This window comes from Melanaphis sacchari, unplaced genomic scaffold (assembly GCF_002803265.2).
Source record: "Melanaphis sacchari strain LSU unplaced genomic scaffold, SCAv2.0 Contig134_pilon_pilon, whole genome shotgun sequence".
Classification (NCBI taxonomy): domain Eukaryota; kingdom Metazoa; phylum Arthropoda; class Insecta; order Hemiptera; family Aphididae; genus Melanaphis; species Melanaphis sacchari.
In genome coordinates, this window is record NW_020270560.1 from 19,322 (window position 1) to 46,919 (window position 27,598).

Genomic DNA, 27,598 nt, shown 5'->3' on the forward strand with positions numbered 1-27,598 from the left:
TGGAAATTGCGAAAAACTCACGTCAAACGCGTGTAGGTATCGATATCACATATATAATAATTAATTTTATAATCTATACCAAACAATAGGTATGCATATGCTATATGTATACGCTACGAATTTAACGATAAACAATAAATCTATTTATTATATGTAACAATATTACCTAATAAAAATGGCTATTTGGCTTTCACGTAGCTATACGGGTTCAATTATATTTTAAACATGTATGAATTACCTACTATACAACAATATTTTATTATTTTAATACCTAAGCTTGTTCGTTTCAGGAAGTCAAGTTTAAAATCGACAATATAAATTTAGGGCCGTAATAATGTTCATTTAATTATTGTATTATGAAATTATACATAAAATTTAATTATAATGACAATACTTTCGTTTTTTTTTTTACAATGATTATGGTACATTATTGGTACTTCAATTTAGTACAACTAAAATTATTTTGGTAAGCTATACACTATATTTTACACGTAATACAGGTTTTCAACCAATTTTATTATTCCATATTGAAATTTCTCAATCTACATATTATCATAATTTTAGTACTATCTAGGTCTTATTTATAAAATTATTATTTAAATATTGCTATAAAAATTAGGTTATTATTTCTAAAATTTTAATGTTTTACCTACTATAACTTACTTTTTACTGTTTTGCGAGTAACCGTCTTCAGAATTTTCTTGTCATTCTACAAAATTAAAAAATTAAATAATATTGATAAGTAAAATAATTTCACTTTTCATAATGAACTACCTAATGTACAGCGAATTAGTCAAATATTTTTAACTTTTTGTTAGCTGGTGTGTATACTATGATAACAAGTCACCCACATACTTTATTCAAAATACGGTGACAGTATAATAGTATAGTTACCTTAACATTTTAAAATTATTTAAAATATTATTCTAAACATATTATTTTAAAAATATTTTATTGAATGTTCCGAAATCAACTTTTTAAATTCAAATTAGTGAATACGTTTAAAAAAAAAACGTATTGAGAACGTAGAAAATATTATTTGAAGTAAAAACATACAAAATTTACATATTTAGATTAGATGCATACATTAAAAATTGTAATAAAAACATTCTAAAAATAATATAAGCATAAAGTAAAATAATATTATCAAAAATATTAACTAACAGATTTAAAATATATAGGTATAACATAATATTAGGTATATATTTTTAATCATAATAACATCTATTTACATTATGAAAACTACATAAGTAGAACTGGACAAAATACTTTTTGATTTTGTTTGGGAAATTAAAAAAAAAAATATACTAATTATGATAAATACAATAGAATATGCTTTAAAAAAATAGTTCATATATGTATAAATAAAAATACAAGTTTTTCAAATACTTGACATTTTTATTTAAAAAAAAAAAAAAATTAAATTATAAACTTAAGTAATAAATTATGATAAATAAATTTAAAATACATATAAATAATAAATAACAAAAGTTAAATATAATATTAATCCAGATTTTCAAAATTTAAAAATATTGTTACCTTTAATAATTATAAGTTTTTTAAGTACGTAATCATTAGGGCTCGGAAGTTAATGCATTTTTTTTTTTTTTTTTTTGAAACTTATTAGACGATGCTCTCCTAGCCAAAAATGTATTTCATAAATATGTGAATCTAAATAACTGATTTTAATTTTGCATTTTTTTTTTTTTTTTGCATTGTTTGGTTTTTTTACTTTTTAAGTCATTTTTAGCTGGTTATTCTTTTCTTTTTAGTTCAATTTCTTGTATTTATAATTAGATTTTGTCAACTAATAACTTTACACACATAGTTTATGTTTTACATAGATTGTGTATAAGTACCTACATCAAATTTATATTTTATAATATAATATTTGACACATTACACAAGTTGTATACGGGTAAGGTAAAGATAAAGATTCGATAGAATAAAGCAAATGCTAGCTGTCATTTTTACTTTTGACAATATAAAATATGCTTTAATACTTAATAGTACAATATAATTATTTTGAGTTATTTTAATTATTATTACTATTCTTTAAAAAAAAAAAAAAATTTATTTTTACTAATTTTAAACAAATATTTATAATTTTTAAGTTATTTTTTGTGGTTTTTAAGTCTTATTTGCATATTTTTTTTAGGTAATTTTTTAATGTTTTTAAGGTAATCAACTCCCGAGCTCTAGTAATTATTCATTCTTAATCAATTTAGACATAGAATTATTCTCGTGAATAAAAATAATCTTTCTACTGGTACGGATGAACATATTATACTTGTATTATGTTCAGGGCCGGATTTAGAACAAGTGCCGCCCTAGGCCATTTTAAATATGCCGCCCCTATCCCAAGAAAAAAAAAAAAATGATGTTATTATTTCCAATAAATTTATTTCAATTTTAAATAAATTAGGTCAATAGTCATTATAAACAAAACAAATAATTCTAAATTCTAAATAGCAGTGTAAATGTTTAAATCTTATACCTATGTTATCTATAACATTTTACGACGAACTTTTTTAGTCGCGAAATCGTCGATAATATCATCATAATTTATACTTCGAAGCATCTCAGATTCTATATGTAGTATTGATGTCGCATTTAATCTATCTGACTCCAAAGTTGAACGAAGATGCGATTTTACTCTTTTTAATGCTGAAAATGACCGCTCTGCTGTACAATTTGTTGCAAACGTGCACAAATACATACGTAACGCTGTTGTGACGTTTGGGTAAATATCTATTAATTCATCTGTATACAACATCTGACAAAGTTCTTGAGCGCTTCTTTTTTTTGTCCGATTTAAAAAAAAGATGATCACGCAAATGAAGACATTCATTTGTAAATGATTCTTCAATATCATTAGGATATTGTTCTATAAGTGCCCTAGTTTTTTTAAAAATAATTTCCTCGTCAAAACTACATATATTCGTAAGAAAATCAAACTTGACACATAAATCTTTATACGAACTGCCACGTCTTACAAGTTCAGCTTTCAATTTATCCAATATAACGAAGAATACATTTATTCTGAAATCTTCCTTGCCTGTTTCTGTTATCACTTCATTCATTGTTTCGTCGAATTGACGTTTTCTTTTAACAGTTCTCCGCTTGTCTTTTTTATACTGTATTTCACCGCATATTTGTATAGCTTTTCTTTCATATTCTTCAAAATTATTTCTAATTCTAGATATATACTGCTCTAAAGATCCATATAATTCAACGACCATTCCTAATTCAATATTAACTGATTGAAGTTTTTTATTAACTATATGAAACCTTTCTAATACTTCGTTCCAAAAAACAGCCATAAAGCACATTTCTATAGTATTTAAAGGTTTCAAAAGAACCAAAGCGTCAAATTTTGTTACAGGTTTTTCATTGGCATCGTCAATAATAGCCTGTAAAGCGTTTTTAATTTCACTCCAAGAAGTATATAAAGATTTACCCGCTTCGTATCTTGCTGACCATCGGGTTTGAGACAAACTTTTTACACACTTGGCCTTTTTTAAATAAAATAGTAAAATTTCCCAACGATGGGTAGATGCTGTGAAAAAGTTATATAATTCTTGTAGATACCTAAAATATGTTGTCGATTTTTCACAGCAATCCACGGCAGATATCCCCACAAGGTTTAGGGAATGTGCTGAGCAAGGAACATAAATGGCAAGCGGAATGACTTCTTTAATTCTGGCTTGAAGGCCAGTGTATTTACCAGCCATGTTACTGGCATTATCATATGATTGCCCGCGGCAATTTTTAAAATCCAAATTATATTGATTAAGTGTATCAAAAACTGCATCAGCAAGTTGTTCAGATTTATGCCCAGTATTGGCAATAAACTTTAAAAATCGTTCTATAGGAGTACCATCTTTTGAAAGGTATCTTATGATAAAAGACAACTGATCAACATGGGATACGTCGGGCGTCGAATCAACGCTTATCGAAAAATACTTTGAAACTTTGACTTCTTCAACTATTTGTTTTGTAATTTGTTCTGCCATAATTTGTATAAACTCTCCGTATGTCTGTGAAGATAGATACGATGTATTACCACTACCGATTTTACCGTAATGGCGAATATGTTCTAATAGAAAGGGGTCAAATTCTGCTAAAAGTTCTAATGTCATAATAAAATTACCACTATGATACGACCCAAATTTTTCTTCACTGCCTCTCAGTGGTAACCCTCGAATTACTAAAGAACGTACAGTAGCAACTATTCTTTTTAAAATATTTCGCCAATAATTGGTTTCTTGTTCTAATTGCAAAACAATTTCTTGGTTTATTTTACCTGCAGTTTTTCCCCTTTCAATTAATGCAACTGTTGAAGTTTTATGAGGGATAGAATTTTCGTGCTCGTTTAATTTTCGTACAGCATTTTTCCAATCATTAAAACCAATAGTTACTAATGTTGATAAATGTGTACTTCCAAAGAGTCGACATGGTGCACAAAACACTGAACCAGTAGATTTCGAAAACACTAACCATGGTCGTGACTGTACTTCACCATTTATACGTGTTCTAACAAATAATGATTTATTTAAAAATCTATTTTTGTCAGGATACTCACGTTTAGAACATGTAAAATCATCATTTAAATTTTGATTTATTCCGTGTTTTGCCACATAATCGCGAGTTACATCATTAATAATCCATTTAGCCGGATCATTATTATCAATATAAAGTGTATCTGAATCCACATTTAAAGTAGAAGTTGTTAAGTTATTAATTACAAAATTCGATTCGCACTTAGTCATTTCTTTGTCGTCAATCGTTTTTAAATCATGTTGTTGATCATTATCAGGTGCATTCAAAGAAGACGGTGTAGTAGGTTTAAAGAAAGTACTTAGTTTAGGTATTTTATTTAGAACTTTAATCTCTTTATATTCTTTATCTTTGGCTCGCTTTTTATACTCTGAACCACTAAAACGTTTACGACCGTCACTCATGTTGAAAAAATGTTAATTGCTGTAAATTTAATACGTGAATTATTAATTATTAAATATTATATTGTGTTGTCGTAATATGCACTGCCCGACAATGACGAACAATAAACTGAAATGAAGTGTGGTCGTGTGTGATGTGGATACACAATATCTCTCGTCAATTTCTATATATATAATATTATTATCGTAATTACTTTTAGGAACAACTCATATTATATACCTAGGTATCTTATCTTTATAATTCACATTACAAGAAAATTGATTTCGTGTTATTGATATTTTAAGTGTCATGCACTCGTATATTTTACACACAGATATCTATACTACTAATATACTAATATATATTTCTGTCTTCTATATAAAAATCTGTGATTTTATATTACGATTACGATAAATACGATAGCTTATTAAGACGCAGGCCACAGAATTAACCAATGTGTCAAATTCATGGATTTACTTTTATGTTTTTTAAATACTTATATCAAATATTATATAATATTAATTTACGCAGACACGCAGTTACATAAATGCATAAAATATTCATATAATTTTTTTTTTATTTCTTACAAAATTTGCCGCCCCAAAAAAATTGCCGCCCTAGGCCCGGGCCTCACGGGCCTAGGCGTAAATACGGCCCTGATTATGTTTAATTATCAATGGAATTTTAACAAAGTTTTCTATATAAGAAATATTAAATTTTTATCATTTAGGAAAGTATACTTGATAAATTTTAATTATTTGTTTAATTTTTTTTTTCGTAGATGGTGTATTTATTGATACCTATGAAAATATAAATATAACTTCATCTTACTCAGTTGTTGTATAGATATATCTTCAAATTCATCATTCCATCAATAAACTACATAGCTCGTTTACGTCGTATTTATTGGTTTTGTATTATTTTACTTTAATATCAGCTGTATTTTCTGGCAACCATTTTGTTTCAAATAAAGAGTTGAAACAAGTTGTGAAAACCAATTCATTGACTTCAAGCAAATATCTGAAAAACTTTTAAAAATAATGTAGACATTTTTCTTGAATTACTCGAATCAACTGGTTTATTTTATTTGTGACTTGAGTAATTTAAACGGGTTTCAAATAATCTGATATCTTTCAGATTAGAAAGCAGGCTAAACTATATATAGACTAAACTGTAGGTATACTATTATTATTATTATTATATATTGCCTATATTATTATGTAACAAAACTATATAACTTAAGATCGTTTTTATTCCGTAATCGGGTGGAAAGTCAAATGTGAGAATTTAATTATTAATTATAATTTATTTTGTATTTCGAGTATTTTCAAAATACAAAATATTTTAAAAGTATATGTATTTAAAATTAAAATACAAATTACAATTATTTTTTTGCAGAAAAAATACAGCTTATCTATGCCTATATAGATTGAATTATTTTTTGCCTAAAATATTGTTTTTGAACATTTTATTATATTTATAATACAAATACAAATAATAACTGTAAATTACAATAAAATAACTAAAACTGTTATTCTTCGTATAAATATCTATTTAGTATTTACGCGTCCCAATTTAACATTTAACCTCAAATATTTGTAAAGAAAAATTCTGAGTTAGTATATTATTCTTTTGTAATTTTTGATACAGTATATTAACTATCCTTATGAGGAATTTTTATTAAATTTTCAATTCTTCGTTATAAGATTTAAACATTTTATATGTTTTTAATTACAAAATAATCAGCAAATTTTCATGATTCTGACAATTCTTATGAAATTTAATTTTCAAAAGATTATAAAGTACAAATAATTTGTATATTCTTAAGTTTAGCAATTAGCATAATATTTACCTTAAATATTTTTGAATATATATATTATTAATATTAACTTGTCTTTATTCTTTATCACACTTGCGTGATAACATAATTTCCTATCAGTTTAAACAATTTACGTTACGAAGATATCAAAATATATCAACACTGAAATAAAATAACAAAAGTTTTTTATAAAGTCATATTTACATTATTTAGGTAGGTACTTAATCCGAATCTAATATCGCGTCTCCCGTAATGGTCAGGGTCATATCTGACGTTTCTACAGTCAATACCTCGTCAATGACGAAGTCGATGTCATAACATTTTTTCTTCTTTTTTCGTGTGCCGTATAAAATTTGTCTACATGGTCGAGTCTACACAATTCATGTCTTACATTAATAATTTGTTGACATCTGAAAGTTTGTAGGTGGTAACTGTCAACTGGTAATTGGTATTGTTTGTTCGAACGTGGTTCTTAACTGACGACCAAACCATTTATATCGGGTTAAGCTCGTAGTGGTATGGCGGCAACGTTAAGATGGTATGGTTACACAGATTTCTATATATTATATGGAAGTCTGTGTATTTTAGGGGACTTAACTCTTCGATAACATACCTTTCGTGCTGTATTTCATGGCTTTATATGCTTTATCATTTGTACTTTGTAGTAGTTCAGGGATAACTATAGGCCTGTCTATAACTATTCCTTTATCGGTTAACCACATATTAATTATATCAACCTTCCTGATACTTAATGAAGGGGCTTTGTCGATTTTCACGGAGTGGCACAATTCATTAATCATGATAACAACAGAATTTGGTTTTAGTTGTGGTAATCGCTTGTATTTTTTTTTTTCGACTCGATAACTATAAAACTGGGGTCAGCAACCTTTTTGGTATCAAGGGCCAAGGACTCAAAAACAAAAAATACAAGCAAAGTATAATAAAAAATTCTTTAGTATATTTTCTTGCGCTGTATGAAATTTTATCATAAGTATTATGTCTCAATTACTGATTCAAATGAAAAAAAAAAATTAATAGAAAAACTGAATTAAATGTTATATTATATTTAAAATAGCATTCTCTAATGCAGCGGTTCTCAAACTGTGGTACGCGAAAGACTACATGATGGTACGCGGAACTGCGGAAGGCCGCATGGTGGTAGGATTTTTAATCTTCAGTGGTATGCGACTGATTGATAATATACTTAAGTGGTACGCGAAATAAAAAGTTTGAGAACCGCTGCTCTAATGAATTCAGCATTTGAATATAGATTTAGGCTTCTGGTTTTGTGTACATAGATTATTTTGCTGTAATATTAATATTAACTTATCTAAGTACTTCTGATGTTCATATTGATATAATTATATGCACTAAACTGTAAATATAAAAATCTAAAGATACATTATTATATTGAATAAATCAAGATATAAAATATAAAATTTAAAAAAATAATATATTTTTCCACACAATGTAAACAATGTTATTTGATTTAACTGAAATACCATCTACTAACGGAAATAGTATAAAATCAGAATACAGAATATGAATTAAAAAAATAAATGAAAATTTCATGAGAATTTTAATTTATACAAACCAATGACTTCTTTATTTGTTACATTATATTTAACAGTATGAAGTTAAATGAAATATTGTCATATTTAATTATTCAGATATGTATTCTTTAACAGGTATTAAGCATATGTACAGATGATATAATATTTTCTTATAAAATATAAGTAATAATATAATTAAATAAATTATGATGAATTTATTTTCTATACCTAGGTATAATTTTGGTAATATTTTGAGGTATATTTTATCAATGTTCAGAAAAAATAATAATGTATTTTTGTATTTATTTATTATACTCGCTATTACTAAAAACAATAATAATTATGTCTAGAACATTCTAAAAAATAGTAATATAAAAGAAACAGTGAGGATAAATAATTAGTATTAAATATAAACTGGCAATAGCTTAAGTGTTATAAAACTTAATAACTAACACTAGTAATTGCAGTGATATAAGAATATTCTTGTTATGTAAATTGTTCTGTGGCTGGCACGCATAACTTTATAAGATAAAAATCACTTTTATGAATATAATAAATAAATAAATAAATAAAACTAAGGGATTAAATAATACGATAATGATACAAATATTAAGATTAAACATTAAGAGTAATAATATAACATGATATAAATTATTAAATAGTGTTTGCCGTAACATTATTATTATAACTGTTCTCGGGAATGTGAGATGACACATTTTACATATACACAGAAAACATTTACTGAAACAATCATAAAAAAAATCATCGATAAAGAATTATGATCATTATGCATGAAAAATGAATGATTGAGTAGAAGTAACTGATTATATTAAATTTGGTGTGAAGATGAATGACCACCATGCTGATGATGCTCAATCTTGTAGACAGCATGGTACGCATTTCTTATTAGAGCGTATGGGAAACATGACTCTAGGAGATCCATGGTGAGAAATGGTGACTCTTGAACAATCTGTTAATAAAAACAATATATGTGTAATGATCTTGGTAGTAAAACATTTAATATTTTGGCAATGGTGTATATGAAATGCATATTAATATGTACCTGATCTAGCAATAGGTATACAGACTCGCGGTTACGCACAGTGTCACGGTCAGCTTCTTGGCCAAGACGCAGCAGACTAGATGAGGCAAGCTAAATTATAAGGCATATACATTTTTGAATTAATAACTTATTTTTTATAAAATAATAAAATATATTTATCATTTTGACCATTGATTAACATAGGTGGTGGTGGTAGAGAGCATAAAATTTATAATAATTAGATAGGTTGTTAAATTTTTACAACTTACAGCAAGGAACTCTTTCATACGGTCTTCAATATCACTCCCTGCTGCAGCAACAGAAGTAGGATCAGCCCCAGCACTAGTCCCAGGTCCGGCACCCGCAGAACAAACAGTGAACAGTGCCCCAAACACAGCATTCACAGCAGCTGCTACACAGTGTACATTGTTGGCATGCCCTTCTAGTGAAGCACGGTAAAATGAGTGCTCAGACCGTGCCAATTTGGGCACAGAGACGGCCACAAAAACCATAAGCAAACACGCGGTTAGATGTTCATCATGCTCGTCAGCTATAACAATTATTTATATTAATTACATATATATATATATATGATGTTCTTAAATATTAATATGTAGTAGATTATGTATAACTCATAACATACCAGTCTTTTGATTACGCAATGCAGCTGCCAGTGCTGGGTCTACTGCACATTCTAAGCCTGCAGCTGAAGCCATTTCACTGACAAGCTGCAACAAAAAGAAAAGGCGTTAATTTTAAAATGAAAGGATATTAATTTTAAAATTTATGATATAAATAATACACTTACCATTGTGTCAGCAGTTGCACCCACTCCATTGACACTTCCATTTCCTCCTACCATTACTCCTCCGACTCCATTGATACCACCATTACTCATAACACCACCAACACGGAGCTGGTGCTGCTGGTGATAATCCTGGACACTAGCCAATAAAAAGGGTACACGGTCTTCAAGGACATCACGAAGTGCAGACTGTGCTAGCTGTCGAAAACTTAAGATTACACCCACAATAGTCATGCGTTGAAGCACGTTGTCCACATCTTAACACAATCAAACAAAAATTTAAATAAATAATAAGTATTAACATTAATGTGGCAGTTTGAAATAAACAATTATACTCACGCTGTAGTTTTTTGAATTCGGTTTTCATCACGTCTGGTTTATCAAAATTAGTACGAAGTGCTAGCAGAACTTCACGATTAGCAGCTACTAGTTTCTAGGGATAAAAAAGTCAATTTATTGCATGCTTCAAAATATTTTCCAACATTTCTTACCAATAATTCATTATTATAAAAGCTATTATTACTTACTTTTAGTTCTTGCACTTGACTAGCTACATGCCACGTCAGTGTTTCATTGAGCAATTTCATCCCATAAGGGCCTACAAGTTCAGCAAGTGCACGTAACTCGCCAATGTCACTAAACTCCTCTGCATTGAATGGTACAGCACCATCTGCTGTAAGACTGACAAATGCTCTTTGATTTGGTGAATAACAAATGTTGCCAGCACTCACACGTCGTAATAAGACTTCTGAGTACCTGTAAACGGTAAGTAGTACTATAATCGATACAACACTTATAATGTAAACTCCACTGTCTCTAAAAGTAATACTATCAAAAAAACACATTACCACTGAGTATACGATGATGCAATAGTTTTGTCACCATGGCTATCGGCATGCTGTGTTTGTTGTAGTAACGCATTGTTGAACACTCTTGTTACATCAATATGTACTATATTTAATTTTCAAAAATTAGATTAGTCTATGAAGTGGTAATTTATTTGTGGTGATTGGATATTACCATAGTTTTCAACTGTTTGTAGAACGCTCATGTAGGCCCGAACACTGGCTAGTAGCTCAGACGGTTTAGCAATGTCGCCTGTATCAGCATTAAACATAGCCATGCCAACCAGAGCTCGACCAAATCGAGTTTCTAGATGTTGGTGCAAGTACTCACGTGGTGCAAACGTATATTCCCACACATTTATTGTCGAACAATAATTCAGTGCATAACATAATTCAGTAAGAGCCATATGTAATTTGTCCATTCTATTGTATATATATATATATAAAAAAAAAAATAATGCGTTAAAGTCATCATTGTGTGTAAAATAATACAATGCGATTCTCAATGGTGAAATTTCAAAAAATAGAACAGAGCTAATTTATCATATTTTTATTTGTTTATATAATAGTATAAATTGTAAAACTAAACTCTAGTATATATAATCAATAATTGTAGTAACTCACGTGGTCAATTCTTCACGTGTCTTCCGATAACTCTCTGACCCTGGTCTGTCGTTGTCGTCACCAGCTCCTCCAAGTAACATAGAAGCTCCAGCGTTTTTCCCTTTGTTGGATGTAGATTTGTCTTTTTTCTTTCGGTTTACTGCTTGTGCAATTAGCAAAGCACAGTGTTTGGGTAGAAGCCGATCACTCATTGTACACTGTTCATCACACACAGTTGTCAGAATATTCTTGGCTTCCTTAGCCATATCATCCAGGAACATATTGACTACTGATAGACTGCGCTCGCGAATATGGTGGCGCTAAAAAACAATAATAGGATCACATAAATATTGTTACAAATGTTTAGCTATAATGGGATAAATAATGTAATGTAATATTACTTCTTCGGGACAGAGTTCATGAGCACATGACTGAAAATGCCCACAGACTAGTGGAAACGCTATAATGTATCGATTCTGAGCTGGGAACTCAAGACACATGTGGAATTGGTCTTCAAATGTTTTATTATAGAAACTGCCAAGATACATATACAATAATAAAATATTAGTAATTAATAATTAGGTACTTAAATGAAAAATGTAACCTTTCTATAATTTTATATGGATCTTTATGCAAGTAACAAGTCAAATTAAAATTAAGAAAGACAAAACCTAATTCATTTATATTTTATATATATATTACAAGTGATATTTGACACTAGTTTATTATTGAGATTAACTACCTAATGTAAAGATTAATTACAGCTTTTGGACTTAGTTACCAATACAAGTGGATAATATTTATACAAGTTTATAAAATTAAATATTAATCAATCACTAAATAATAATATTCATAAAATTAGAATAACTTATACAAGTTATAATAACATCTTAATATTTAGAACTCATAGTTATGTATTATTAAATTTTAATAATAGCCCAAAATCTGTAGTTCCTACTTTCTAATCTAAATAGCAGCCAAATATCCGCATTACACATAACTTCACATAAAATTAATTTACCAAAATAGCGATAAATCAGAAGTGTCAACGAGCATTTCATCCAGATAGTCAACCATACGTGTATGGTGTGCAGCTGTATCTAGCTGGGAAGCTAACTGACGGTGTTCAAAAAGGTTTAGTTTTGAATTGTTACTGTTGTATCCACCACCACTGGATCCAGCAGATGAACAATAGGCTTGGACACGGAACCAGTCAAGACGTAGAGCACGTAAGTCAAATAACTCATTGTCCTCCACTATTAAGTTGTAGTTAAAATAAGCAAATATATTAAAAATTTAATGTGTAAAAAAAAAAAAAAAATGATTAAGTACCTTGCTTGACTGACAATGCAGACACTGTATGCACAATAGACTGGAGGATTACATAAGAAGGATCTTGTTGATAATGTTGTTGATCTTGCTGATTTCCATAAACAGATTGTATTGATTGTGCTAATTGGACAGCATCAAATCCAACTAGGTACTGAACATAATAACGTTGTACAACCTGACTGTACTTACGCACTAGCACTATAAAGTTATGACAAAGCATAAGTTTTTAAAATTATCAAATTAATAAAAATGAATCAAAATGTTAATGTTGATGAAAATCAATTATTTAAATTGTTACAATATTGGTAACTCACTCCGAAGCTCTTCCATATGAAACAATAACTCAGGAAGTTGCCTGTCAACTAAAAGGTCTTCTACACCAGATGATGATTTTCCACTAGAACTAGATTTTCCAGTACCTCCTGTACCTGTTCCTGTCCCCTTTTGACTATTACCTCCTCCAGAATTGGGGGCACCATGTCGCAGCAACCAGCATACTTCGTCTCGAGCTAAGCTTAACCCAATAAAAACCAGCAGGACTTTTGGTCCCAATAACCCTGGCTGATCAGTAAGTATGAGTGCTAATTCTTTGAGTGCTGTGCGAAGGTATTTACGGCGTTCACGGTGTCGATACACCCTACAGTGAGATTAAAGCTATTGGATAAAATATTACATGATTAACAATATTTTAATAGTAATAATACTAACGCTTTTTGTGTAGCATGTGTATGTGCCTCTTTTACTTCAGATACTCTCTTTCCATAGCCCTTAAGTGTGTCAAAAAATGATTGAACAAATGAATGAATGGGAACAGTTTCATCTCTAAACAAGGCAATTGACCAATTTGACTCAAGTGCAGCTAACCACAGTTTATGAGCCACATTTCCGTCTTGGTTATGTTGCTGCTGGTTTGGTGGTTGTTGCTGCAACGTTTGATGGCACAGCAAAAAACCGACTTTCAAAAAAAAAAAATTAGTCAATGTTAGTCGGATGTCTCATCTGTATAGATGAGAAATAAAAAATAAAAATTAAAAATGTTTACTTACATATAATCCATCGTTCCATTGTTTCCAAGGATAAATACTCGCATGACACAGTGTCTGTAGATGAAGGTTTCAGTAGTTGTGCAGGGTTACCCACTAGACTGAGTTTCTGGTCAGACCTAGAATTATAGTTGTAGAATTAATCTAGATTATATTAAGTGTAAATGGCAATGGCAAGTCAACATCGCTAAAATAAAAAAAAAATATTGTTATCAAAGAAATAATAGTTTTTACCTCCACTTATCTGCTGTTAGATTGCGCTGTACATATACTGGCCAAAGAGAACGTAGGGCTCCAGATAAAAGTTTAGTATGTGGCACAAATTCATCAGCTAACCGACGCACTGGTTGCTCATAGTCTACAATCATTTGGCCAAGACGTGGGAAGCTTAAATCACTGTAAAACATATTAATATTGTTACGTTCTCAAATATTCTATAATAATATAATAAAATACCATGACATAGACATCACATTCCAATTCACAGTATTATAATGAGGTAAAGTAAAACAATATTACAAGTAATTATGGATAGGCCTAATATGTCCTGTACTCATCGATATGCGTTAATAATTTATATTCTTGTATGTATTATAATTTATAAAATACATCTCATATAGCAATAATACAACTCATTAGGTGCAAGCAACCATGTAGTACTGTTGACTAGATAGATTCAGTTGTGCGTGCTTACAGAAGGGATATGACCAAGAATAGTGGAGAAAGAATCTTAATAAGAGTTTGAGATAGGACTTTTTTAGACATAATTTACAAGAATTAGAGTGAGCACTTTCACACTTGTCTAATGTCAGGATTTGGTTATTTGGACATAGAAATAATATATTCAATTTAAAAACACTTAAAAGAATTTATACAACTTCTTTATTTCATTGTAACAACAGCACATCTCTATATACGGTTGCTTATATACTGGTAGTAAGGAATAAAAAGTTGAACAGTAAAATTATTATAGATACTATTATAAAAAAAAAGATAGGTAAGATCATGATTTTTTTGATACGTAAACATTGTTTAAATATTTTCTGTTTTAAATTCTCACTTATATTGTAATTTACTACTTTTTGACTGCTGACATAATGATTAAATTATTATCATGTTGGGAAAAAATTAATAAATCAAAAATGGAGAACTATGATAAAGGCTTGGTATAAAGATGTACACACTGTAATTATATTTCATTACCTGTGATGAAACCTACATATTTTTACAAATATTAAAATGTGTAGTATAGTTAAAAAGATATAGAAAGTGATAGATAGCTCGATAGCTGAATTGGTGAGTATATTATTTATTCTGAGTTTCTACATAGTAATGAATACATTACCTCTGATTATGTACCATCTCATGTGCAGCATTAAATAGCCCTAATACTGCTTTGCGATCCTCAACACGTGATAGTAAAATCATAAGGGCTACGTATGTGGCCACTAAGTCTAGGTAGGCTCGTGTTAGCTCATAATTTACAGTCTATTGAAACAATGATAATAATTAACAAACATAAGTTATGAAAACAGTGGTTATAAAAATGTATTGAAAATTAAAAAAAATAATACTATGTTACTTACAATATCCAGATTTATTTGGCATGCATCCATGGTAGTTAAAAGTTCACACACTTGATCTTTGAAATCAAGAAGGTCAACAAATGTGTAATAGTATAAAGACAGTGATTTTATGATGTCACTACGTATGGGTGTAATCGCTTGAAGCTTTATGTTCAAAAAAATTTCCAGAAAAATAAGACAAAATTAAAGCAACAAATATTTTTATTATGTACTACATAATTACTATTCATTAAAAAACTTACACCTTTGATGTCTACATTGGGAAATCTGCGCACAATGTATTTGATTGCAGACTCTAGTGTTTTGTCAGATAGAAAAGCTGGCTTGGATTTAGCATCACCACATGCCTATCATTAAAATAATTTAAAAAAAATGATACTTTATATTATAATAATAAAATACAACTAAGTAAATATTTTGACCACTTATTTATTCATTTAAATTCACTATTAAAAGTTTACATTTTCATTATTATTGTGTAAACAATAAATCTGATTAAGACATTTATATTTGATCTTCAAAAAATGGTAATTTTTTTATAATGATAGAAAATTAAAGAAATGGTTAGGTACTCAAAGAAATATTTCAAAATAATTATCTAGTAACAAGTTTTAAAGAAACTCGAGGTGAAAATATTACCAAAACAATTATAAGTATACCTAGTTAAAGTTATTTGAAATCATGAGCAGTTTTTTTTTTTAAATTTAAATGTTATTAATTTAAAAATCTGTATTCTATATGAATATATTTTCTTAAATCTGTATAAGCTTTTTAAACATTTTCATTTTTGTAATATGATAAAAAGTGTATAAAATGTCTTTAAGTCTTTGGAATGTTTATGAAAATGCTTTAAGTATGCACAGTATAAAAATAATTAATATTCTGAGTCATGTGACTATATTTTAAACATTTTAACTATATATACTAGGTATCTACTAATTTTAATACTTAGAACTTCATTATTGAAATTGCAAAGCAATAAAAAATACATCATAATTTCAGCATGATATTATGACAAAATATTAATTTCTCGTATTTAAAAGAATACACCTACTAATACATTAATTTTAATTTTTGTATATAAGATCAGTAGGTAGGCATCAAAAATATTAATAAATATATGAGAATCGTGAAATAGTTTATTTTAATCAGATATATTAATGATGAAAATTAATAAGCACCAACTCTTTTTTAATAATTATAATACCCTGTCAAGTACCCTGAATCCTGATGGAACTAATACCGTCATCAAAGTAACACAGCTATTGCCTTTATTAGAAAGACATGTCTTTCAAACGATGCGGTGATCGCAAAAATCAAACATAGCACAGCGATGAATTAAGCGGCAGCAACATACCTTCTTGATGTTGTAGATCCGTGTGAGCATGCCCACGCCCCGGTCATTGATTAAGCTCAGTTTCTCGGCGAGCTTGTGATGGCCGGCCGATAGGCCGCCACCACTGCCGCCTCCCAGAGACGAGCCAGAACGCGACGACATCGTTTGGTACGCCGAAGGTGACGTCTATTCGTGCGTCTAACAGGTTGTTAGCGCGCACGCGTCGATCGAACGCGTATATTTTTCAAGTTTTACCGACGGAAACGTCAATTCCGGCAGTAATTGCGATTGTTCGGTTTGTTATTATAATGATAAACATTAAACAGCGTTCGAGTGCGCGTGAGAGGCTGCGTCTCGGTGATAAATTGATAATAGGAAACATTAGAAATAATAATAACATGGCGGTTATGGTACGCCGCGATTGCAGTGTGACAACCATCACCGTCATCGACGCACACAGAGCGCCGACGGACCGCTGCGGCGGTGGTGCCATCTTATCAGTCAATTGTTATCTTGTCGGCGGTACCACATTATCTCGGGCGACAACGTAACGTGTTTTCGATTTCACGTGCCGATTACAGTGGATAGCCTTTTGCGATTTCAGTGTACGCGATTTCTCCGGTTTCCGTGGTAATTCCTTTTGCATTTCCAAATTTTTGACCACTTTGGCAATTTATCCGTTCGTGTCAAGTCATGCCGCCTAAAAAGTCGAAGAAAGCTAACAAGCACAATCAAGATTGGGCCGATGACGACGATGATACGGCTGGTGAGTCAATCGTATCTTGTATCTTTTATCCGTGGTTGCTCTATTCTGTCCGGATAGAATACTACTACAGTTTTAACATGTCACCTCGTCAATACCGCTGAAACAGCGTGAGACTGAGACGTAACAGCCTATTTTTTACATATTGTGTAAACTAGACTGTAGAGGACCATTTTATTTTAATTGTTGTACACTTTCAATAACTCAAATTTTTTTTTTTCAATTGTATTACCTATTATAGAATTTACTTTTTGTGTAATTTATGTGAGTAAATTGTTCAAAACATTACATCTTGAAAAAAATATGATTACCTAGTTTCATTATTAAAGATTAATCAAAAATATTTAACTAGATTTGAATTGAAAGTATAATATATCTTTCTACAATATATTATCCAGTGAAATTAATAACTATTGTATTCACTTTTTAGGTTGTATGTTGAAGGATTTTAGAGCATTTTAAAATTGTAATATTTCACAATTATAACTTATTTTAAAATTAAAACAATAATAGCTTAAAATTTTTATTAAAAAACATTCTTGTTTTTAAATTTTTAAAAGGTCAATTTAATCTAGTATTATGGTTAATGATATAATATTGGCTGAGCTGAATGTAAATTTCCTATGATGCATGCAAATTAGTGAGAAAACAAATAGCTTGCTGACATTCTCTTAATATGTTGAATTTTTTTTACAATTAACACAATACCTAATAGTAAACAAAAAACTTATTTATTTTAATGATTAAAGTTAGTTAGATATCTATGTCAATGTAATCAAATTTATTCTCGATTTCTATTTTTGAATTATTGTTTTACTTTTAATGAGACATCTAATAATTACCAAGTCCATAATATAACATGTACTTACCTACTTATAAAATATATAAATCAAAGTTAAAGTTTTTATTTAATTTGGTTAAAAACTTTTTCTTTAAAAATATACCAACAATATTAATTAATCTTTTATTAATGTATAAATTTAGTGGATATATTAGCTGCTGCCAAAGTAAATGATGATACAACAGCTGAAGTACCGGTGCTACCTAATCGTGGAAACAAGACTTCTAAAAAAAACAAGAAAAAGAATAAAAATCAAGATTGGGGAGATGAATCTGAAGGTATAGTATTTTTGGTTGTAATTTAAAGTGTTAAGAATTTTATACTACAAAATAGGGTGGTTGTGGTTATCTCGATTACTTTAATATATTCTATAATATCTTGTTTAATCTAATACTCTTTACTATCTATTTTTAATATAATATATTCAAAAATGTTTTTAACATTGGAAAGACACATTTGTGAAAAAATATTTTTTTTATAGTTTTTGCAATTGTCTCAATTTAGGCAAATAATAAATAGTAAATTTTATGAGAAATATTTGTGAGCCAAGCAAAATATTTTAAATATTGTATATATATATATATCACTGGAAATGTATGTAGTTGGTGAATATTGGAAAATTTCCAAAATTTAGACACTTACATTAGGATTTTGGTGAATGTTGACATACCAATACCATATGGTTTTGATTAATGGTGACACTGGTAATATGTATTTGCCCATATTATAGTATAGAGTATAGACAATTATAATAGAAACAATATGCTTAGTTAAATCAACAAATCATTATTATTAAACAATATTATATTTGGATTACTAATTTAAATTATGATTATTTCACCATTCAAATATTATTGTTATTAAAAATGGAAAATTATTTTACTTATTGCAACATGACAAATTGTTATGAAATTTTGTAAAAATGCTAACATTTTTATAACCTAACTTTTTCTTAATGCACTTTGTTTTAAAATTGCATCGCAATATACTCATGCTTACTAATTGATAATTTAATACAAAAGCTTATTTACACAGAATAATTTTTTTTTTTTTTAATATTTTTGAGTAAAATCCCCATAAAAAATTATAAAGAATAATATAGGCATTAAAATTCTTTAATTATTCTATTACATTCTCTATGTTCAGTTTAAATGTGTGTTTGTAGAATAATATTGAATATGTCTTCATTTTTTTCATAATATATATTTGTTTCTTTTGGATTTAAGGGAATTATAAGTTTAGTACTCTATATTATATTTAAAACATCATACTGCTTTAATCGTTGAAAGTTATTATATTGCTTATTAAAGTTATCTTTCAAAATGTTTACTACACCAATTAAAAGTTAATATTTTTCAGCTGGTGAAAAAAAGAATTGTCATGTTGTTTTTTAGATACTAAATTATTAAATTAATTTAAAAATACTGAACGTATGTTTTCCATTAAAAAATAAATGTTTTGGTTATTGTTCAAATTAATGTATGCAATAAAATATATAATTTTGTTGAATGACAATAATATACTAAATGTTAGCTAGGCAGCATAATATGACGATTATCCAGATAATATAATAAAAGTAGTTAAGTGACATTTGTAAAAAAGGAAAACACTAGCCAGCATAACCTTACTGCTTCAAATCAAATGTCAGCTACTAATATCATCTATTACTAGTATTTATACTGGTCAGTTATGAGTTTACGACTTATACTCTCCAATTAATTGGTATATGTAAGTATTATTGGATTTGTGTATACTAAATTTCCTCTGTAATATGTAACTTTTTATTTTTCCTGAAGTTTTATCTATTGTTGGTATATTAAAATATATTTGTAGTTAAAAAATATACAAAAAATTATTATTTTAAATTTATAGATTTGGTAGATATTTTAGCCGCCTCAGAAGTAAATGATGATGAAACTGCTAATGAGCTACCACAACCCAACCGTGGAAATAAAATTTCTAAAAAAAACAAAAAGAAAAATAAGAATCAAGATTGGGATGATGAATCAGAAGGTAAAAAGTTTGGTTATATATTTATTCAGTATTCAGTAATCAATTTATTACAATTTACATTAATAATCTAAATCTTACCAATAAACTAAATGTGTTTTTATCGACCAAAATTTTTTTCACAATAACTAATTATCATATCTAACTATAAATCATATATATTGTATTATTTTACACATTTATTGTGTATCATAATTGATTATATTTGTTATGATGCTGAAAAAACTGTACTTTTAAAAATTAAAATATCAATGTACAACTTACATATAAAATAATACTATAGGTGACATAAACAAAAAATCAATAACTAATCGTGGCACTGACTAAATTATAGTGCAATTGTAGTAACAAGGTAGATTATGCTAATTGGTATTATTCAGTACTCCATAACAATGTTAATTGATACCATTTGGTGTCATCTGTAGTAAATGTGCTAGTATAAATTTATGATTTTTTTTACTGATAAGTTTTTTTTTCAGAAAGAAATAATAATAATTAGTTAAGATTAAATTAAAGCTGATTTTATAATGAATATAAATTTTCTGAATATACAAAGTTAATATTATTAAATAATCATTGTTATGATATATTTTTACCTAATTCAACTATAAATGTATCATAAATCATTGCAAAAAAAAAAGAAAAGATTTTTTATTAAATAATTTGGTTTATATTATTTTTATTATTCTAAAATAATTTTAAAATTAGGAGGTACTTTTGTATTTAAAAATATTGGTATACCTAAATTTGTTTTGAATAACTTTTAAACAAATAAATGATAAATTGTAATCACTTTATTACAAATCAGTTATACAAAATTAAATAAATTTAATGTTAATAGCATTATTTTTGTTGTGATGTGCAGACTTAGTTGATTTATTGGCTGAAACAAATTTAAATGATGACGATGTTGAAAAAATCCCCCAAACAAATCGTGGAAATAAGATCTCTAAAAAGAATAAGAAAAAGAACAAGAATCAACAACAAGATTTTGAAGAAAACTCAGCAGGTACATATAATATTTTTATTATAACACTGTATTCATATTAAGTTATACCCTTAGGTATTTTAGATTTAAAACACTTAGGTAATAATTTTATGTTAATTTTCAAATGTGTATTTAAATATAAAATTTTACTGAACATTTTTTTTCTTAACAGTTACAATTTTTTTTTGTATTAAGTTTTAGAGTGAATTTTAACTTTTATGATATTTTAAATTTTAAGCAAGTTATAAGAATATTTAAATTTTTACATTTTACATATTTATTACTTGTTATTAATAAATATCAAGACCTTGAGGTTGTCATTTAAATGCATTTTTTCAGTATTTAATGGTAATTTAATACTAACTAGCTAAAATATTAAAATCTTGTCATTGAGATGTAGCATTTTAATTTTTATTAATTAAAACTATTTCATATTGTTAGTAAAAAACAATTTAATAAATTTAAAAATATAAATTATAGAAAAAAAAATTTGATATACTCTAAAAACAATATTGAATGAAATTGATTTAAAACTGTTATATTTAAAAATGTATTTTCTATTGGATATGTATGACAAAATCTTAGATAGAAGTCTTGAACACTAATAATATAAATATATAAATACTTATATTTTATCAAATTTATCAAAAGCTCTTGAAAATTCTGTTATAATGACATCAAATTGATAATTGGATGTAAAAGTATTCAATTTAAATGGTTGAAAGACTAATAGATTAATAAAATTGCTGTTGATTTATCATTAATAAAACCAAATTGATTTAAGCTTATTAATGATGTTAGCATCGATGTTATTTTTAGACATAATTAAAAAAACAATTAGATTTATTCAATACTTATAATTTTTATCAAAAATTATGACTTATCGTAAATATATAATATACGAATTGGTTTCAAAAAAACAAAACAAAATTTTTTGCATGTTTTTTTTTTAAATGTTATTTACATTAAAATGTTGTATTCAAACTTAAATTAACAATTAATAACCTAAATTTTCCTTCGACTGTCCTTTTATCATCAATATTTTATTTATGAAGATTTTTTTTTTAGTTGATGATGATGATGATGATGATGATGTTAACAATAAAGTTTCGACATCGCCGACCGAAGTAGTTGTTGAAAATACACCGGCAAAAATTTCGACAGGAAAAATTTCGAAAAAAAATAAAAGGAAAAAAAAAGATTTCGATTTAGAAGAAGACGATGATGACGCACTAGGTTAGTTTTAAACTAAATTTATTTAATTTTACGATGTCTATTCAAATGTTTTTTAACTTTTTTATTCTATTACATTTATTATGTTCACTTGGTGTCAGCGTGATGATATTGGTAGTCTTAAAGATTTTTATTCTAACTTTGGAGGGAAGGAGGAGAGTTTAAAGTTAGATGGTAATTAGGTCTATGTAAATAGCTGTCATTGAATATCATTGTGTTTTGTTACAGTTCAAGAAAATATCGTCAAAATTGATTACGACAATAAATCTTTGGATATCGTTGTAGAACAATCTGTCGATGTTAATGATGATCTGACAGCAGTAGAAAAAATTGAAGAGAAAGTCGAAAAAATCGCCGGCGATATTGACGATGACAGTGCTCCAACGGCTATGCCAGGTAATGATTTATGTGTACCTTTTATCATTTTGTTTGGGATTTTTGGTATAAGCGTTTTCTAATAGAAATTTTATCATTTACTGTTGTATAATATAACTAAATTATGTTTGTGTGTTTTAATCTACTTTCATGTCGATATTTCAGCTATAGATCAAGACGTAGGTGATGAAGGCGGTGGCGATATAGACGAGGAGTTGGAAGCCGCTAAACTTGCTGGGAAAAAAAAGAAATCGAAAAAAAATAAAAAAAAGATAAATTATGATGAGGAAATCTTAAAAGAGGCGCCAAAAGCAGATGGTTTGTATATGTTTAGTAAAGTAATGATTGTACATCGATAGCGTCAGGGTATTGTTTATTTATCTGGTTTATGGTAATTCTATAGTGATGGTGGAAGGTGATAAGTCTGCTATAAACGTTGAAGCAAAATGTGATATTGACGAGGAAAAGTCTGTTGAACAACATGCTAACGTAGCTGATGCAGATAATGCATTGATTAGCGCTGTTGGTGAAAACGATGATAATATGGGTAAGCTTTTTTTTTTACCAATGTATCGCATTATTATGTAATAGCATGTATAAGAGTTGATAAAATGCTTTAATATTGTGTGTACACTAAATTAGACGAACTCGAGAATGAAGCTGTACCGGATGTAGTAAAAATGCCCAAACAAAAATCGAAAACCAAAGACGCAAATAAATCCGATAAACTGTCCCATAAAGAAAAAAAGAAAATGAAAAAAGAGGTACACATCTAATGTGAATTATCAATAACCACTAGACATATTTCGATTTTTTAATTAACTGTATTTTTTGTTGTTTTAAGTTGGAGTATCAGAAGCAAATGGATTTAATGACCAAGAAAGGGGGTCAGGGCCACAGTGAGTTGGGAGCTAATTTTTCGGTGTCACAGATTCAAAAGACAGCGGGTCAATTAGCGGCCATGGAGCACGCAGTTGACATTAAGATTGACAGCTTTAGCATTGCAGCTAAAGGTCAGGACTTGTTCGTTAATGCCAGTCTGCTGATTGCTCAAGGCCGGCGATATGGTCTTGTCGGACCAAATGGGTAAGTACTGAGGTGTCTGAGGTTATAATGTTTTCCTAAAAATCCATAGTCATTTGCATATTTACTTTTGCTATAGTGACAATATTAGTTTGTTTAATGATTTTTTTGTCCTCATTGTCTTATAATGATATCTTGTTGTAACTGTTTTTCACAGTCATGGAAAAACAACACTACTCAGACACATTGCCGAGCGGCTCTTCGATGTACCACCAGGTATTGACATTCTATACTGCGAACAGGAGGTAGTAGCTGATGAAACAACGGCGGTGAAGGCTGTACTTAGGGCTGACACGCGGTGTACAGAGTTGCTCGCTGAGTGCAAAAAACTTGAGGAGGCTCAAGAAAAAGGCATGGGTGAAGACGTAACAGAACGATTAAACGAAGTGAGTAAAGGGGTGGGCGGCTCTGAGTATTTGATAATCTGGTGATGTATTTTTAAGACACCATCTTTTTTCATAATATAGGTTTATGAAGAACTCAAGGTACTTGGGGCAGACTCGGCTGAACCCCGGGCTCGGCGGATACTTGCTGGTCTTGGTTTCTCCGCGGCCATGCAGGACCGGGCTACCAAAGATTTCTCTGGAGGTTGGCGAATGCGTGTGTCTCTTGCTCGAGCACTATTTCTGGAACCTACATTGTTATTACTTGACGAACCAACTAATCATTTAGATCTGAATGCTGTCATCTGGCTGGACAAGTGAGTTACTCCTAGTTGGTTGGTGTACATATCATCTTGTAAACACACCACAGGTGTTATCTAATTGAGATACGCGTGTGTTGCGCGAATGCGAACGGCTATCGTTAAACAGAAGATTTTCAGTTATTTGCAGGGATGGAAGAAAACCCTGTTAGTTGTATCTCACGACCAGAGCTTTTTGGACAATGTTTGTAATGAAATCATACATTTGGATCAGAAACGATTGTTTTACTACAAAGGTAATTACAGTATGTTCAAGAAAATGCACTCTCAGAAAAAAAAGGAGATTATCAAGGAGTATGAGAAACAGGAGAAACGGCTGAAAGAAATGAAACAACAAGGCCAATCCAAGAAGCAAGCTGTGAGTTTATTAATTTTTGTTATTAACCTTGACCACTTTCAGAATAATTTCTAATGTAAATGTGCGATTGTAGGAGAAAAAGCAAAAAGAAGTATTGACCCGGAAACAGGAAAAGAACAAGGGCAAATCGGGTAAAAATGCTGGCATGGATGATGATGACAACGCAGAGCCCACACAGCTATTGCAAAAGCCTCGAGACTATAACGTCAAATTTTCATTCCCTGACCCTAGTCCGTTACAGCCGCCTATACTGGGTCTGCACAGTGAGTTTTCTTCAATAACTTAATTCACTTTACACAATATTATTATTGGAGGTGAAAATTTCATCGACTGATATTGTTTCCTTCTTTTAATTATACAGATGTGAGTTTTGCATATCCTTCTCAGAAGCCACTGTTTAAGGATGTCGATTTTGGCGTTGACCTCAATTCCCGGGTAGCAATTGTCGGACCCAACGGTGTGGGTAAGTCAACGTTCCTCAAGCTATTAACCGGTGACTTGCAGCCTACCATCGGTGAAATGCGTATGAACCATCGGATGGTATGTATACATACACAATAGATGATAGTTGATGTAAATCAAATATAAATTTTTTGCAGAAACTTGGAAAGTTTGACCAGCATTCTGGTGAACATTTGACTGCCGAAGAGACACCCGCTGAATATCTGATGCGGTTGTTCGATCTGCCGTATGAAAAAGCACGCAAGCAACTGGGTACTTTTGGGCTTGCTGGCCATGCACATACCATACGCATGAAAGACCTGTCTGGCGGACAAAAGGCCCGTGTTGCTCTGGCTGAACTTTGTTTGAATGCTCCTGATGTCATTATATTGGTAAGCCCTATAACATTGTAACATTCAACTTGAAGGAAAATCCAGTTTTATTTTAGAAAGAGTGGTAAAAATAATGTTTAATATAAGGAACATAATATTAAACAAAAATAATGTGCAAAAATAGTTTGCAAGATATTTTGTATCTTAAATTTTAAAATGGATTCTAATGTTTTCTAATAACTTAAATTATAGTACAACATTAATTTATTCAAAATTCTAACCTAAAATCTAATTATGTGATGTAAAATGTGTACTTTATGCAACATTTATCTACTAGTTATAATGATTGGTATGATAGAAAATGTAAAAAATAATGAACTTGAATCATAATTTTAGACTAAAAATTGCTTAATTCATTTGTTTCTTTGTATTCGGAAATTTAAGTGTAAAAAATTGGTTTAGAAAATTATATTTTTTTCAGTCTATATATTATCAATCATAATTTAATATATTACATATATGTATATATATACGATTTGTAAATATTTAAAAAAATTAATTAATTTTATATCTATAATAAATTTAATTATATTTATAACAATTCTAAACTTATTTTTCAAGTCAAAAACTTAGTTTAATGACAATTTAAAAAATAGTAAACACTTCACCTTAAAATTATGCCACAGAATTTTTTACATTTATATTTTTTGGGGGGGAAATATGGGACACCTGTTACCAGTAATTAGAATATAGTAATAGCCAAAACCCATATTATGTTTGTTAAGCCTATGATATTAAATTAATTTATGTACCAAATAAGAGTATAATTATGGTCTATTATATTTATTGAGCAATCTTTTGGTTCATTTTTATAAGAAAAATATTATAATAATAGAAAAAGAATATTGTGATGTAAATGCATTTATAAAACAATTAATTATAAATATACCCCCAATTCATTTAATACATATTTTATGGTTTTGTTTTTCTATGGCTGTTGATAATATTATTGTTAATATTGCTATAGGATGAACCTACAAACAACTTGGATATAGAATCTATTGACGCTCTAGCAGAAGCAATAAATGATTACAAAGGAGGTGAGTAATATTAGATTGTTATGCATATTAATTAAAACTTCAGCAGATCCGTATAACTTAATGATAATTTGTCTTATCAATTTTTGCGATCTAGGTGTCATAATTGTGTCTCACGACGAACGACTGATCCGTGATACAGAATGTACACTATGGGTTATCGAAGACCAAACTATTAATGAAGTGGACGGTGACTTTGACGATTACCGTAAGGAGCTGTTGGAGTGTCTTGGTGAGGTGATCAACAGTCCGAGTATTGCAGCCAACGCAGCCGTCGAACAATAACAGCAATCTGGTGTTGTCAATTATTAATTATGTTAAACAATTTTGGTTGTGCGCATGGATGCATCAGATACTTATAATTATATTGTTGTTGTCTTGGATGTATTTGTGATAATGTTATTTTCATAGTCAAATGACGTACTGTAATTCCTATTTACGTGCCTTGTTTACTCATAATATATTTTAT

The 27,598-nt window shown here is 29.1% G+C and overlaps 3 protein-coding genes across 3 annotated transcripts; 1 reads left to right on the top strand and 2 right to left on the bottom strand.

The window, feature by feature from the left end:
• Positions 1-2,759: 2,759 nt before the first annotated feature.
• Positions 2,760-4,964, bottom strand: LOC112591421 (zinc finger MYM-type protein 1-like). Its single transcript, XM_025335237.1, has one exon. It carries the CDS (start codon positions 4,962-4,964, stop codon positions 2,760-2,762), a length of 2,205 nt encoding a protein of 734 aa, XP_025191022.1.
• A 3,968-nt stretch (positions 4,965-8,932) lies between these two features.
• Positions 8,933-17,265, bottom strand: LOC112591487 (membrane-associated protein Hem). Its single transcript, XM_025335336.1, has 21 exons — positions 16,927-17,265; positions 15,812-15,916; positions 15,570-15,713; positions 15,329-15,471; positions 14,218-14,379; positions 13,987-14,102; positions 13,649-13,895; positions 13,255-13,577; positions 12,941-13,138; positions 12,630-12,864; positions 12,010-12,142; positions 11,630-11,928; positions 11,181-11,428; positions 11,009-11,111; positions 10,688-10,916; positions 10,500-10,593; positions 10,164-10,417; positions 9,999-10,083; positions 9,625-9,905; positions 9,377-9,466; positions 8,933-9,283 (listed from the first exon to the last, which is right to left on the bottom strand). Exons 1-21 carry the CDS (start codon positions 17,065-17,067, stop codon positions 9,143-9,145), a joined length of 3,771 nt encoding a protein of 1,256 aa, XP_025191121.1. The 5' UTR covers positions 17,068-17,265; the 3' UTR covers positions 8,933-9,142.
• A 151-nt stretch (positions 17,266-17,416) lies between these two features.
• On the top strand, positions 17,417-27,516 carry LOC112591488 (ATP-binding cassette sub-family F member 1). The gene is made up of 18 exons (XM_025335337.1): positions 17,417-17,671; positions 18,653-18,787; positions 20,382-20,522; positions 21,385-21,528; positions 22,576-22,743; positions 22,969-23,136; positions 23,281-23,433; positions 23,519-23,662; positions 23,758-23,879; positions 23,960-24,201; positions 24,356-24,584; positions 24,666-24,898; positions 25,022-25,259; positions 25,333-25,522; positions 25,621-25,799; positions 25,859-26,092; positions 27,060-27,132; positions 27,227-27,516. The coding sequence occupies exons 1-18, from the start codon at positions 17,599-17,601 to the stop codon at positions 27,412-27,414; spliced, it is 3,054 nt and encodes a 1,017-aa protein (XP_025191122.1). The 5' UTR covers positions 17,417-17,598; the 3' UTR covers positions 27,415-27,516.
• The last annotated feature ends 82 nt before the right edge of the window (positions 27,517-27,598 follow it).

Coding starts and splice junctions, on each gene's coding strand:
- LOC112591487 (XM_025335336.1), bottom strand. CDS start 17,067: ATGTCGTCGCGTTCTGGCTCGTCTCTGGGAGGCGGCAGTGGTGGCGGC. Junction 12,865..12,940: donor TGCATTGTCAGTCAAGCAAG/GTACTTAATCAT, acceptor ACAACTTAATAG/TGGAGGACAATGAGTTATTT. Junction 11,429..11,629: donor ACACGTGAAGAATTGACCAC/GTGAGTTACTAC, acceptor TATATACAATAG/AATGGACAAATTACATATGG.
- LOC112591488 (XM_025335337.1), top strand. CDS start 17,599: ATGCCGCCTAAAAAGTCGAAGAAAGCTAACAAGCACAATCAAGATTGG. Junction 18,788..20,381: donor TTGGGGAGATGAATCTGAAG/GTATAGTATTTT, acceptor TTAAATTTATAG/ATTTGGTAGATATTTTAGCC. Junction 23,434..23,518: donor AGAGGCGCCAAAAGCAGATG/GTTTGTATATGT, acceptor GTAATTCTATAG/TGATGGTGGAAGGTGATAAG.
- LOC112591421 (XM_025335237.1), bottom strand. CDS start 4,964: ATGAGTGACGGTCGTAAACGTTTTAGTGGTTCAGAGTATAAAAAGCGA.